This window comes from Littorina saxatilis, linkage group LG10 (assembly GCF_037325665.1).
Source record: "Littorina saxatilis isolate snail1 linkage group LG10, US_GU_Lsax_2.0, whole genome shotgun sequence".
NCBI lineage: Eukaryota > Metazoa > Mollusca > Gastropoda > Littorinimorpha > Littorinidae > Littorina > Littorina saxatilis.
The window spans coordinates 35,927,070-35,942,069 of NC_090254.1; the positions used below are offsets into that span (position 1 = coordinate 35,927,070).

General features: G+C 43.7%; 1 protein-coding gene and 1 long non-coding RNA gene across 2 annotated transcripts in view; one reads left to right on the forward strand and one right to left on the reverse strand.

Annotated features, from left to right (window-relative positions):
- The window catches only part of LOC138978690 (uncharacterized), a 422,724-nt gene that overhangs the window by 393,977 nt on the left and 13,747 nt on the right, over positions 1 to 15,000 (forward strand). The gene's annotated exons all lie outside the window — the stretch shown is intronic.
- The window catches only part of LOC138978689 (uncharacterized), an 87,378-nt gene continuing 74,749 nt past the window's right edge, over positions 2,372 to 15,000 (reverse strand). Inside the window, exons 11-12 of the mRNA XM_070351482.1 lie at positions 5,202 to 5,345; positions 2,372 to 3,294 (exon numbers count right to left, since the gene is read on the reverse strand). Of these exons, the coding sequence (XP_070207583.1) occupies positions 3,028 to 3,294; positions 5,202 to 5,345 (411 nt within the window). The 3' untranslated portion in view covers positions 2,372 to 3,027. The remainder of the gene's footprint in view (positions 3,295 to 5,201; positions 5,346 to 15,000) is intronic.

Here is a 15,000-nt window from a genome sequence, read left to right on the forward strand (position 1 = left end):
AAGATTTTTTTTCTTGGAAAAATTAGTCTTTGTGTAACTGTGTGTGTGTGTTTGTGTGTGTGTGTGTGTGTGTGTGTGTGAGTGTGTGTGTGTGTGTGTATGTGTGTATGTGTGTGTGTGTGTGTGTGTGTGTGTGTAATTGTATTACCACGTACTGTTGGAATGATTCTTGTTTCTTTTGTTAAACTTGGATTCCAAGTTCAGTTTTCCATAGATGCTTCTTAACTGAGGAAGAACTAAAGAAAAGAAAACTGTACATTAACACTCGATGTACTTTACAAACCATGGCTAGTTGTTTTGAAAGAAAATTGGGTGCTTCGTTCTTAACAAAAAACAACGTTTTGTAGTCTATCGACAAAAAGAACAAAAGAAGTAGAAATAAAAACAAAAAGCGGAACCCCTATCCTATCTCTGGTCCAAAATATGCTGCGACAAAGACCAAAAGCTTTGAAATAATTATAATGATTTAGTTTGATCGAGGTCGCTGGCATAATTATTTTGGTTTGTGTCGACAAAGCAGAAGCATGGGAAGGCCCGATTTTAGCATGGAAGGTTTTTTCGGCGACCATTAATTTTGACTCGCAGACACACAGGTAAAAAATAAACAGGCGGTTAGCTGTACACACACACACACACATACACACACACACACACACACACACACATTTCCTTTTTAGTTCTTAGTATTTGATTTATAAGATTATTATGGCCTTTCCTTTTAGTTCTTAGTATTTGATTTATAAGATTATTATGGTCTTTGTTGCATACACTCTTCAAAAAAAGTTAAGGATCACTTTTTTACAAGCATGCCACACAAAACAGACAAGACCGAATTATTTCATTTTTTAAAAATTATATAATTGAATAACCACGGAGTAATGACAAACAAAGCAAAGATCGAACGCGGCAGCGACAATTTAACTAGAGTGTGTCAAACGTGACAACCCTCGAAAATGGAATTCACAACAATGTGAATCAGTGTCAATAACGCGTGTGCCCTCCGTTGTGTGCCAGGCATTCAACACATCGTTGGCGCATGGAGTGGATCAGGTTGCAAATGAATGCTCTGGGAGCTCCATTCCACTCCTGCTGGAGCCATTACAGCAGTTGACCCAGATTGGCAGGAGGAGGGTGATGTTGCTGTACCCGACGACAAAGCTCGTCCCACATGTGCTCTATGGGGTTCAGGTCCGGGCTCTTGGCTGGCCACAGCATCCTGTTGACCCTGGCCTGCTGGATAAAGGTGTTTACAGCTGCAGAGCGATGGTGAGGTGCGTTGTAATCCTGAAGAATCGCATGAGGGCCGATGGCTTGGAGGGCTGGAACGACCAGGGGTTGCAGGATCTCATTCTGGTAGCGGACACCGGTCAAGTTGCCCACTACATGGTAGAGAGGTGTCCTTAGACGTGTGCTGATCCCTCCCCAGACCATCACAGAGCCTCCGCCAAAACGCTGTCGTTCCAGAACAGCGCCTTTTGCGAAGCGCTCTCCGCGACGCCTCCACACTCGGATGCGACCATCAGCAGGTTCCAAGCAAAAGCGGGACTCATCTTTAAACAACACCTGAGCCCACTGCTGACGTTGCCACCTCACATGTTGAGTGCACCAGGTTCGGCGAGCTCCTCGGTGATTAGCAGTCAGGGTTGTTCCTCGGACTGGACGCCTTGCACGCAAGCCAAAGTTGTGTAAGCGGTTTCGGATCGTCTGACCACTAACAACAGTGTTGGTGGTAGCTTGTAGGCGTTGCCTAATGTTGTTTGCCGTAGCCAATCTTTGTTGCATGGCCTGCCTCTGAATGAAGCGATCCCCTCTTTGTGTGGTGACCCTGGGCCGACCAGAACGTTGTCGCCCCTGCACTCTTCCAGTTGCTTGGAATCTTTGTTTTAGTCTGATGACAGAGGGAGCCACTGCAAGCCTCTGGGCCATTTGCCTGGCAGCAACACCGTCTTGTAGCCATCCTATTGCCCTTCCTCTGTCCAAAGCGCTCAGTTTTCTTCGTGGGGGCATGTTGCTACTGTGCATAATTCAAATTGTGTCAGCGTGTCAACCTTTAAACACAAGCTGGTGAGCGATGTTCACAGCCAGGACCCTTTGGTAGCACGTGCATCACAACCTTTTGCCCTGGCATGCGTTCTGCAAATTTAATGGGGCTATAAAAAACACCCTTTTTTTCCAAAATGCAGAAGCTTTTGAGAAGTCCCACAAAGGGAAATAACTCTGCCTGCCAAACAAAATTCTAGGTCAAGACTCATTGTTTATTTGTTAATTCAAACACATTAATCTTTTAATTATTATGTCGATGTTTAATTTTTTTGCAATTTTTTATAATTAGTTCCGTTTTTTCAACCGATCCTTAACTTTTTTTGAAGAGTGTATATATGTCTGGAGAAAAATAAAGAAAGAAACTGTTGAAATGAACTGTGTTATAATAATACTCTCAGATACATTTTAGTGTCTTCTTGGACATAAAATAACATTGTCATGCAAATAATTAACGGATTCTGTAAAAAGAAACATTTTTTGACTAATAAACATATGACTTTTTGTTTGTTATTCGAACTTGTCTTTTTCTACGTTGACCTCAGCTATTTGGCTATTTACATGCTTCGACTATTTACCATTGTTTAATTTTACCACAGGAACTTGCATCAAAGTGTCGGTCCATCTACTCCTTTATCCTTCTTGTAATATTACTACTATTAGTCACTACAAGTTTTGATACAAGCACCTGTGAATTTGACAGGGATCATGATGCCGACGGGAACGACGATGATGAAAAAGACAATGACGATGACGACTACGCCGATCATAGTAAAACTCATGGTATCGAGTGAATCTGACTCATATTATGGAATGATAGTTTTTCTCCCGTATCGTAGTGAATCTGACTCATATTATGGAATGATAGTTTTTCTCCCGTATCGTAGTGGATTTGACTCTTTAATTACAGAATGATTGTTTTTCTCCCGTATCGTAGTGAATATGACTCTTTATTTACAAAATGATAGTTGTCCTACTCTTTTGTGGCTAAAATATGGCCGAGTTTTTCCTTGAACTTGGCATACTGGAAAGGGCGCGCGGCTGCGAGAAGCTTCCACTGTGCTGCCTGTACTGCGCATGCTCGTCCGCCATCACCATCACGTGACTGTCGTCATCCGGGGAAGTCTTCTCCACCCACTGCTTGACGCGATGATGACGCGTTTCCGGTGTTAGGGGAGTTAACCCGGGTAGCGAAATGTCTCTTTGGGGGTTGTGTGGCACGAAGTGTGTTGCATGATTCGCCTCAAACTCCAGCTGTGAATAAAACATACTTTATTTTTTAACGAAAAAAAGCAATGCAGGGCAGGGCAAGCCAAGCTAAGGCAAAGAATTTATTTCAGGAAACCCCATGGAGGTACTTTAAAAAATACAAAAAGAAAAGAAAAAGAAAGAAACGCAAACTCGCAAAATGTTTCAAAGTACACATTAGCTTATTCTGGTGAAATGATAAGGATTTCATAACTCAGCAGGGCCGGATCTGGGGGGGGGGGGGGGGGGTTCCTGGGTTCCGGAACCCCCCCCTGGCCATCCAATGTACCTCTCAGAGAGAAAAAAAGTGGACTTTGTAAGCTCTTCCCCCAACTCCCTCAGTTTATTTGGTCTTCTAAAACTATTTCAAATTATGAACAACATCAAGTCGACAACGGCCTGCCCTCCCCGTTATAAGTCCATCATCATAGTAATATTCAAAGTAAAGAGTCCTGTCAGACTTATTTACTAGGCATATATGTCTTTGGGATTATTCCACTGAACCACTATGGTAAATGAATATATGAAGTATTTTGTTACTGTTGAAAATGTGTAATTTTGATTCCCAATTGCAAGGAAAGACCAAAAAATGACCTCACAAATGCAAAATTTTCTCGGCTTCTGGGAGGCTTTGCCCCCCAGACCCCCCAGCGGGGCGTTACCCCTGCACTCCACCGGGGCCTGGGCGGCCCGTGGACCCCTGCCTTCAGTTGGAACCCCCCCTCAAACGAACTTGGTCCGGCCCTGCACAGAAATAGATATTCACGAATTATGAGCCAATAAATGTGCATGGATGGTAAAACGTAATTCGGAGTGATTTCGTTGACCTGTTAGAGTAGTTTAATTTCATCTTCTCGATTAATACTTATATTCAAATATTGGTTGTGATTAAATCTTAACCGTCAGGCGTGAAAACTGTATGCTGTATCTTTTGATTCGATTTGTATTTGCTCTTGGAAAAATGGTTTCCAGCACTTATCAGGGCCGGATCTGGGGGGGGGGGGGGGTTCCTGGGGTTCCGGACCCCCCCCCCCCCCCCCCCTGGCCATCCAATGTACCTCTCAGAGAGAAAAAAATGTGGACTTTGGACCCCTGCCTTCAGTTGGAACCCCCCTCCCCCCCTCAAACGAACTTGGTCCGGCCCTGCTTATGGTACAGTTAAGGAATATTTGAAACGCTGAGAGAGAGAGAGAGAGAGAGAGAGAGAGAGAGAGAGAGAGAGAGAGAGAGAGAGAGAGAGAGAGAGAGAGAGAGAGAGAGAGAGAGAGAGTTGAAGTTGAAGTTGAAGTTGAAGTGGAGTGAGTTGGAATTTATTTTCGAGGGTGACAGAATGAGCAATGCAAACATGCTTGCGAGAGAGAGAATGAGACAGAGACAGACATAGAGAAACAAAGTGAGAGAGACGGACATACAGAAAAAGACAATTGAGGGGTAGGGGGATATGTACTGTGTCTAGAAAAGAATGCAAGAATTTACCAAAGAGGGGGGGGGGGGGGGGAGGAGTGGCACTGAAACATTCAACAGTTCTGGGGCTAAAAGGTAATAAAAGGATTGTTGTCCATTCCTTTCACCTAGTTGTGGCAGCGCTTTTAAGAAGCGCAGACATTATCTGATCCTGTTAATCTTTGAATGCTCAAGCGTATTTGTTGCAGAAAGCGAGCTCAAAGTCGATTGAACTTTTAACGTTTATTTTCTTTCTGCCAAGCATACATACGGTCCGAAACTACTTAAATTCAAAACAGTTTACTTTCGCAGATTAAGTCTCTCAGTCCCAACCTTTAAACTTAACTCGCCAAAGAGATTTACCCACGCATTTTCGATCTGAACCAATACCACTGCCTCAATCCAGTTTCGGTTCTTAAATAAACGGATCGGGATTAAGTTTCCATGTTGACACAAGGGGCTTAACTCGCCTCTGTATCTTGTTCCGCGGTGCGACTGCACGAAGTGTCCGTGGAATGAAGAAGGTCATAGGTCACCGTTCGGTTATGCGGCTGGGGTGACTTCCCTTGACCAAAGCAGTGCATGTCGGGATAGACCGGGGTCACTGGCTGGAACTACATAGAACATGACAACAAGCACAATTGAATAACAGAAAAGAAGTGTTAATCTATCAGTGTGGAGAAAAGCGACTACATGAGTAAATTTTTTTGTCTTTTCTCCATATGCAATTTTCTTCTTAAAGTTTATAGAGTGAGGAAGAAGAGAAAGTGTAGAGAGCAGAATATATTATCTAAGTTAGTATTGAAACTGTTTGGAATTAAGATTCACACTCTAAAATCATATTTGTTCTTTCCCCTAGTAAATTGTTCGGAGATAGGAATGATATAGTACTTTTCTATTGTTCTCTTGCGGTAGAATTAATTGGTTAATTGGTTTTGACACGATGGCGCCGGCTTGACTGACGGGATATGAACCCTAGGTCACCAACTCGCTACGGCTTAGTTTTGAGCACGTGGACCGCCCGCGAAAGCATTGTTTTTCGACATCCAACTCTCACCTTTTCTTCCCCCCCCCCCCCCACCCTCTTTTCCAGCTTGATTCTTTACTTCCATGTTGAATAATATTTGGTACACACAGACGAACACACACACACACTCTCTCTCTCTCTCTCTCTCTTTCTCTTTCTCTCTCTCTCTCTCTCTCTCTCTCTCTCTCTCTCTCTCTCTCTCTCTCTCTCTCTCTCTCTCTCTCGTCTTTTGTGTAGCTTTTACATGTATATCATTCTTTCTTTTACCCATGTATTCAATATAAACATGTAGTCTGTATTCATTTGTTTAGTAGAATGTAGATTTTATGTTTATCATCTACATATGAGAAGCCTGTTGAATATACACTGTGTTTGACTGTGGTTAACTTGTAACTGCATACATTTTTGGTGTGACATGACTATTTTGCGAGATAATAGTCAGAGGTTTTGCACTTTGTTCACAGTGTTGATAACCAATGAGTGTTTGGTATCAAATGATGCGTCGTAGAATCTCCATTTTATTGATGTATATCTTTATAGCGTTTTTGATGTAGTTTTCTTAGTACAGGAGTTTTTGTGTATGTTTGAGGGGTTTTAACTGTAGCTTGTATGGAGACTGATAGCAGCCTCGAAACTCTCCCCCCTCCCTCCCCATTTTGTTATGTGATCCCAGTGCGACGTTTTCATTGGTTCCTTAGCTGTGACGTCAGGGACAGTCATGGAAGGTATATAAGCTGTTAGTTTTCAAGGTTCGGGGGAGTCTTGGCAACCAACCTGGCTTAAGTGTCTAAATGGTATACCGGACTCCTCACCACCACTTAGGGTTACAGCATTGCTTCGGTGGGAATGGTTGTGGATGAGTCCAAACCTGAGTACTGAGAAGTATTTGTTGTTATCTCTAAATTGTCCTCCGGAGTTTTGGCAACCAACCTGGCTTAAGTGTCTAAATGGTATACCGGACTCCGCCCTGTGGACTGAACTGACAGGGTTAAAAACAAACGTTCCGCAGTCCCAGGTTACCACACGGCGAGTAAAGTGGCGTCGCTTTGCTCTTTTACTTTATTTTTACTCAGGCCCCGAACCTCTGCCCAAATTTTCAGCCATTTTAGGACATAGGATATTGCTTTCAGTAGCGTATTTTGCTAAGGGTACCTACGGGTCATGCCCAATTTTTCAGCCATTTTTGGACTTAGAATATTTTTGTAAGGAGTAGGAAAATTATAGGAATAGAGTGAACCAATGTACAGATATATTTTCTGAAAAGAACTACGCCTTGTATTGAGTTGTTTTTATGATTTGTTTTGATGCAATACAATTTTGAACTTTACCTGCCTCTTCTTGAGTTTATATTCTGTGTGTCTGTTTGTCCATTCGTGTGATTGCCATCCTGACAAATGACCTTCACACACGTATAACATCTAAGACACAGACACAGACACAGACAGTTAGAGTTAATGTGAAGCTAAGACCGCTCGGCTTTACAAATGGTGTCAGAAGTGGGATCAAGATTGGTTCATTGTAGGTTTTGGTAGCTTTCTATTTATTTTTACTCAGAAAGAGAAGATCCCCTCCCATCCCTTTGTTTTTATTTTATTTTTCTCAGTCACTTAGCCAGTGACTGTTTATTTTTTTTGGACTGCTGCGAAGCAAGATGTCTGACTTTGGTTCACAAGAAGACCTGCGGGCGTCAGGCAGTACTGACGACAAGGGTCGTCGCCTACCTCCGTTGGACAGCGGGATCGAACTGACTGGCAGGGCTGTACCACAACAGACGCTTGCCTCGGCGAAGGATGACCATCACGGCAGGGCGTTCGACCGGACCCGCAGAGACGAGGAGATCACTTGGGGCAGCAGAACGGGACTCCTCGCCGATGACTGGGTGGAGGCCGAGACGCTTCTCGCCGGAGCTACTGGGCAAGGATCGCCGATGAGAGAACAGGGTGGCCAACTCCCTGGTTACCCATTCTCTCGACGAGGGGACAGCTCATCGCATCACTTCGCTTTACCAACGGGACAACTGGACAGACTACACATCTCACCGACGGATGGAGAGGATCGTCCCTCTCATCGTTTTCTTTCACCGATACGTGCACGGGGAAGCGAGCTCCTTGACTATGATTCTCCTCAACGCCAGGGGGAATCACTTCATCGTTTTGCTTCGACCACGGGACGGGAGACTAGGAGCACAGGCCCTGATCGCCCTCGCGAAGACGTTTCTTCACGTCATTGGGCTTCGCCGACACGTCATTACATCGATCGACCAACGAGGAATTGGGGTGGCCAGAATCTTGGCTTCCCACATCATCTGCGGGAGACAGCTCCGGTGGAGCGAGGCACCAACAGAAAACCACCTAACTTCGACGGAAAGTCAAGCTTCGGGGACTTCCGGGTCCAATTTGAGATCGTGGCAAAAATGAACGGTTGGTCGCAAGGAAGATGTGCGATGGAGATGGCTGCATCTCTCAGGGACCAAGCCGTTTCCGTGTTGACGCTACTTGACCCTGACATGAGGGGAGACTACAGAGCTCTGGTCGACGCACTCGAATCAAGATTTGAACCACGTCATCAGACAGAAATGCATAGAGCGTCGCTCCGCAACAGAACCTTGTCGGCGTTGGCCCTGGACCTGAAGGGGATGACCAGGAGGGCTTACCCCACCGCCAGAGGCGAGCTCTGGGAACAGTTGACTGTGACAAGCTTTCTGGATAGCTTGTCCGACGGCGACATGGAGTGGGCCGTTCTTCAAGGAAAGCCGACTACGGTAGAAGAGGCGGTCACTCTGGCGACTCAGTTTGAGTCATTCAAGAAAGCTCGGTCCAGACGGCGGGAAAAAGACGAACCAGAGCTCTATCTCGTCCAAGAGAAGACAAACTCCAAGGACAACACTACGAAAGATAAAGACAACAGACGCAAATGCTATTTCTGTAACAGCCCTCTGCACCTGATCGAGAATTGTGCCGAACGGATCGAAGGACTGAGGAGAACACAACTGCAGGCACAGGGACGTAACCGGAACTCGGGAAACGAGCAATAGTCGACACCGGAGGTCACATGTCGGCTGGAGAAGAAGAAGACGAACGACCTGACATTGAACACAGACTAGGCAAGAAGCACACCAACGCAGATGCCCTGTCACGACGCCCGTGTCACCAGGAAGACTGCAACCATTGCGAGAGAAAGGAAAGGCAGGAAGAACAGGCGGCATTTGTGCGGGCAGTGCATGACGTCAGACAAACTTCAGGCAACAGAAAAGGGGACCCAGACAGAGCCTGAGGTGGGGATGGATCAGGAAATGACGAGTGTAGAGCTAGAGTCAGACAACAGCGAAAGGAGAGACAGCAGACCTACGTCATCGCCTGCTGGATAGACTGAGATTTGACCATTAGAGGAGACTGAGGGGTTCACGATGGAGTAGACAGCGTCTGGCCAGAGCTGATGAAACATTTGGTTTTTTTCTTGTTGCAACAACTTACTACAGAAGAGTCATATACACTCTGCCATGGGTGTAGTCCAACAACCTGCGGGGGATTGGATTGGGAACCGTCTTGACCTGGTGTCACACTAGGTGGCACTGGAGGGTATGGTACAGAAGACCTACCAGAGGGCAGGCAAGGCAAGCATAACCGAAAGAGCGGTTTGAGCGGCGTGTGCTGGACCTATGCGGCCACATAGGTCGGGTGGGCTGATCAACTGGAGAGCTAAGTGCATCCAGCAGCGAGGGAGCCTGAGAGATGGACTTCTCGGAAGGGGACTTAGATTACAACGAGGGGTCCCGAAGACACGCATCGGTCACCAATCCATGAACTTATTGCAGAAACCGAGAAGGTTGTCAAAGAGAAGAACACAGAACCACAAATCTCTTCGAAAATCATTTTCAAAATCTACGGTGGCAGTCAACGACACCACTACCTTTGTCCCGGTTAAGACACGGCGGTCGACCTGGGATGCCAGCTGCGTCTCGGCGTTAAACGGTGCTCCAGCTGGGGGTCGTCCGGGGGCGGATGTTTCACCGAGGTCGACGCTTTTGCAGTGACAGAAACGACAGAGGAAGCTGTCTGGCGCCGCGAGGACGCGCCAGCCGATGTTGATGTCGTTGCTGTGACGGAGGTAGCTGCCTGGCGCCGCGAGGACGCGCCAGCCGATGTTGACGCCGATGCTGTGACGAGATGACGTCAGAGTGACGTAACATCCTCGTCGTCAACGCCGCATCCGTGATGTCGCCGCAACTCCAACAACGATGACGTCAACGATCGAAGGTTTTATTATTTAGAGCATCAAAGACATTGAGTTAATCAGTTACATGAGTCATGTAGGATTGTTTTTAAAAGAAGAAAGAGACAGACATTAGATGAGTTATTGCGCCGTGTGTGTGTTTCAAAGACAATGGGGGCAGATGTGAGTGTACACTTACGACCGGTAAGAATACACATTTTGTCTTTTTATTCTGTTAATTGTTTCTTGTATTTGTTGAAATGTTGAACATAAATAAGTTTGACCGGTTGTCCTCTCTTTTATATGTTGCTGTGAAGTTTGGTTCCGCGATGTCATGTTTTCTGAATGTATTGCGAAACCAACCACGGCGAGGTAAATCGGTGTGTGGTTGTGTTTTTTTAAGGGAACAGAAGACTAGAGTGGAAAGTCTAACGTTCTTTTGGGAGAAAAAAAAAAGTTGGACTATAGCTGCAGAAGTTTTTATACCCTTCATTTTTATATCTTTGTCCGTGTAAACTGTAAAATACATCACTTGTTTCATTGGGAAGGTCGCGAAGAAACAAATTATTTCGACGGTTTTTTTACTTCCCTCCTTTTGTTGTCGGTGAAAGAAATTATAATCGCATAATTCTAATATTTTTTTTGTAACAATATATTTTTTTCTTTTTCTGCTTGAAATTTATAATGATAATAGAACTGACAAGCTGAGAGAGTTGTTTTCATTTGGTTTGGGCCAAATTCACCATATTTTTGAGTTGGAATCCAATAAGAACGAACAGAGGTTGTTGGTTCGGCGTTACTAATGGTGTTTCTAACGCATATCTTATTCTTCCGCTCGTTTTTTTACATTTGGTGTTAGAAGCAAAAGAAAGAGAGGCATTGGTGTTTCACTGGTTTTCTGTAAATATGAGTTTTGCTTTGTGTAAAAGGATGAGTACTTATAGTGTTTGATGTATACTTAGCAGCAGGACTATATTTTTGCTTTTGCTTTAAGAAGTTTTAATACCCTCGGTCATTTTCAGTTTGAGGGCAAACTGTTTTTGTGGAGGGGGGCATTGTGGAGAAAAGCGACTACATGAATATTTTTTTTGTCTTTTCTCCATATGCAATTTTCTTCTTAAAGTTTATAGAGTGAGGAAGAAGAGAAAGTGTAGAGAGCAGAATATATTATCTAAGTTAGTATTGAAACTGTTTGGAATTAAGATTCACACTCTAAAATCATATTTGTTCTTTCCCCTAGTAAATTGTTCGGAGATAGGAATGATATAGTACTTTTCTATTGTTCTCTTGCGGTAGAATTAATTGGTTAATTGGTTTTGACACGATGGCGCCGGCTTGACTGACGGGATATGAACCCTAGGTCACAAACTCGCTACGGCTTAGTTTTGAGCACGTGGACCGCCCGCGAAAGCATTGTTTTTCGACATCCAACTCTCACCTTCCCCCCCCCACCCTCCTTTCCAGCTTGATTCTTTACTTCCATGTTGAATAATATTTGGTACACACAGACGAACACACACACACACTCTCTCTCTCTCTCTCTCTCTTTCTTTTTCTCTCTCTCTCTCTCTCTCTCTCTCTTTGTCTCTGTCTCTTTCTCTCTCTCTCTTTCAAACTCTCTCTCTCTCTCGCTCTCTCTCTCTCTCTCTCTCTCTCTCTCTCTCTCTCTCTTTCGTCTTTTATGTAGCTTTTACATGTATATCATTCTTTCTTTTACCCATGTATTCAATATAAACATGTAGTCTGTATTCATTTGTTTAGTAGAATGTAGATTTTATGTTTATCATCTACATATGAGAAGCCTGTTGAATATACACTGTGTTTGACTGTGGTTAACTTGTAACTGCATACATTTTTGGTGTGACATGACTATTTTGCGAGATAATAGTCAGAGGTTTTGCACTTTGTTCACAGTGTTGATAACCAATGAGTGTTTGGTATCAAATGATGCGTCGTAGAATCTCCATTTTATTGATGTATATCTTTATAGCGTTTTTGATGTAGTTTTCTTAGTACAGGAGTTTTTGTGTATGTTTGAGGGGTTTTAACTGTAGCTTGTATGGAGACTGATAGCAGCCTCGAAACTCTCCCCCCTCCGTCCCCATTTTGTTATGTGATCCCAGTGCGACGTTTTCATTGGTTCCTTAGCTGTGACGTCAGGGACAGTCATGGAAGGTATATAAGCTGTTAGTTTTCAAGGTTCGGGGGAGTCTTGGCAACCAACCTGGCTTAAGTGTCTAAATGGTATACCGGACTCCCCACCACCACTTAGGGTTACAGCATTGCTTCGGTGGGAATGGTTGTGGATGAGTCCAAACCTGAGTACTGAGAAGTATTTGTTGTTATCTCTAAATTGTCCTCCGGAGTTTTGGCAACCAACCTGGCTTAAGTGTCTAAATGGTATACCGGACTCCGCCCTGTGGATTGAACTGACAGGGTTAAAAACAAACGTTCCGCAGTCCCAGGTTACCACACGGCGAGTAAAGTGGCGTCGCTTTACTCTTTTACTTTATTTTTACTCAGGCCCCGAACCTCTGCCCAAATTTTCAGCCATTTTAGGACATAGGATATTGCTTTCAGTAGCGTATTTTGCTAAGGGTACCTACGGGTCATGCCCAATTTTTCAGCCATTTTTGGACTTAGAATATTTTTGTAAGAAGTAGGAAAATTATAGGAATAGAGTGAACCAATGTACAGATATATTTTCTGAAAAGAACTACGCCTTGTATTGAGTTGTTTTCATGATTTGTTTTGATTCAATACAATTTTGAACTTCATTCGCCTCTTCTTGAGTTTATATTCTGTGTGTCTGTTTGTCCATTCGTGTGATTGCCATCCTGACAAATGACCTTCAAACACGTATAACATCTTAGACACAGACACAGACAGTTAGAGTTAATGTGAAGCTAAGACCGCTCGGTTTTACATCAGCAAAATCCCAATTTTAATGAACTAAGTAATAAAATACTGTTTAAGCTTCAGAGCTGAAATGAGTCCAAGAATGTTTGACACAATTTTAATCAATTTGCCACCTCAACTTTTTTTTTTTTTAAACTCACAGAAAAAACGAATATGACATCATCGATTTTTTTTTTTATGTAGTGTTTCATGGATTAGTGCCCAGCAGTTTTCCGGGCATCGCTGCACACACACACACACACACACACACACACACACACGCACGCACGCACACACACACACACACACACACACACACACACACACACACACACACACACACACAAACAGTCAAACTTGACGAAATGTAAAAAGAAAGACAGGCAGAAAGGAATGTGAGAGAGAGAGAGAGAGAGAGAGAGAGAGAGAGAGAGAGAGAGAGAGAGAGAGAGAGAGAGAGAGAGAGAGTTGGATGAACGACCGGGGAACTTGCGAGGGGTGTGGGGATCGAGAGAAAAATGCATCACGGGGTAGTGTTTGAAGGCATCATTGATTTTGACAGTAAGTAGACAGAGGGTGCCGCTTCCCGTCGGCTTGAAGACAAACATATGGATCATTGCATTGTGGCTTTCTGCTTCTTTTCACATAAAAAATTCAAATGACTTGTTTTGTTTTGTTTTGTTTTTTGTTTGTTTGTGTGTGTCCTGTCTGTGAAAACCCTCACAAAAAGCGTATTCATTTCCCTATAAATCAAGAGCTATGCACATTTTTTTCTGTTTTGCTTGCCACTCCTTTCCTTTCTTGCACTCATTTTAGGGGATAAATGCATCGACAATGCACCAGTTGGACATTTTGAAAAAATTCAATGCATAGAAAATATCAAGCAAACAGGGGTGCATACAATACCACACACTTTGAACAGCAAAACAAGAATGATAAGCTACTGGAACGTTTGATTTTTTAAAAAAACAAGACATACTCACGTACATCGGCCCAATGGCCTTAATCTTTATTGTCGACAGACAGACAAATAGATGAAGCTACCACTTATCTCAGAAAGCGTTGGTGGTGATCAGTCTCTGGCAAGATGGTCAGAATCATAAGGAATGAGTATGGTAACTGTTAAAATCGTTTCGACTAATGTGACCCTCCACCACGGATTGAGTCGCATGTCACCTTTGCATGATTTTCATATTTGTACATTTTCTTAAAGAGTTTTGTATGCTCTATCCAGTGGTGAAACCCGTTTTAGAAAAGAGCGAAAACTGTTTGAGTTATGAGCCTGTGACTAAGGTGACCCTCACACTGTTACCAGACACTCCCCGGACTTATATTACGCCTAGCGCAGAACCGCGCGAGGTGACATGCGACTCATTTTGTGGTGGAGGGTCACAAATGTTCGGAGTTATTCAATGTGCTACATGGACACGTTTGGCACTGTGTCACACTGTCTACATTCAATATATTTGCCTGTGTTTTGGAAAGACAAGAAAGGAGACAAAGAGTATGTTTGTTCAATTTGGAAACTGGCTGAATATGGGCTAGGTGACTGTATGTCTATGGTGCTCCATTTTTCCTTAAAAAAAAAGAAGAAGATGAATTTAGCGTAGTCTTATTGTGTCTGCTGTTGTTGTAATGTTATATATGTACGTAAAGGAAGTAAAAACATGTTAAAAAGAAAAACAACAAGTTGTGTCTGTGAGTGTGGGATTTAGAGTGAGAACGTTTGTGTGTGTGTGTGTGTGTGTGTGTGTGTGTGTGTGTGTGTGTGTGTGTGTGTGTGTGTGTGTGTGTGGGCTATAAAGCTATTGAAACAAAGAACCACGAAAAAAGCATTTATAATAGACACAGTATCCTTAAAAACACACATTCTGAAATTGATATATTGCGAGATCTGAATTTTTGCTGTAATTAATTAACACCGATGTGCCACTGGGTCATGTAACACGTACAGGGCGTCCTAATACATGTATGTCATCAAGTCCCACGTGGGGCTGTATGTTGCGAAATCTGCAGATGTCTGCCAGCTTACAAACCTTAGTAATGAGAAACGAGCGCCCATTTTGTCTGTCCCTTGACCGTTCTTTCGTTGTTTCTTGGTGGACGTGAGATTTTTGTAGGGACATCGTGAG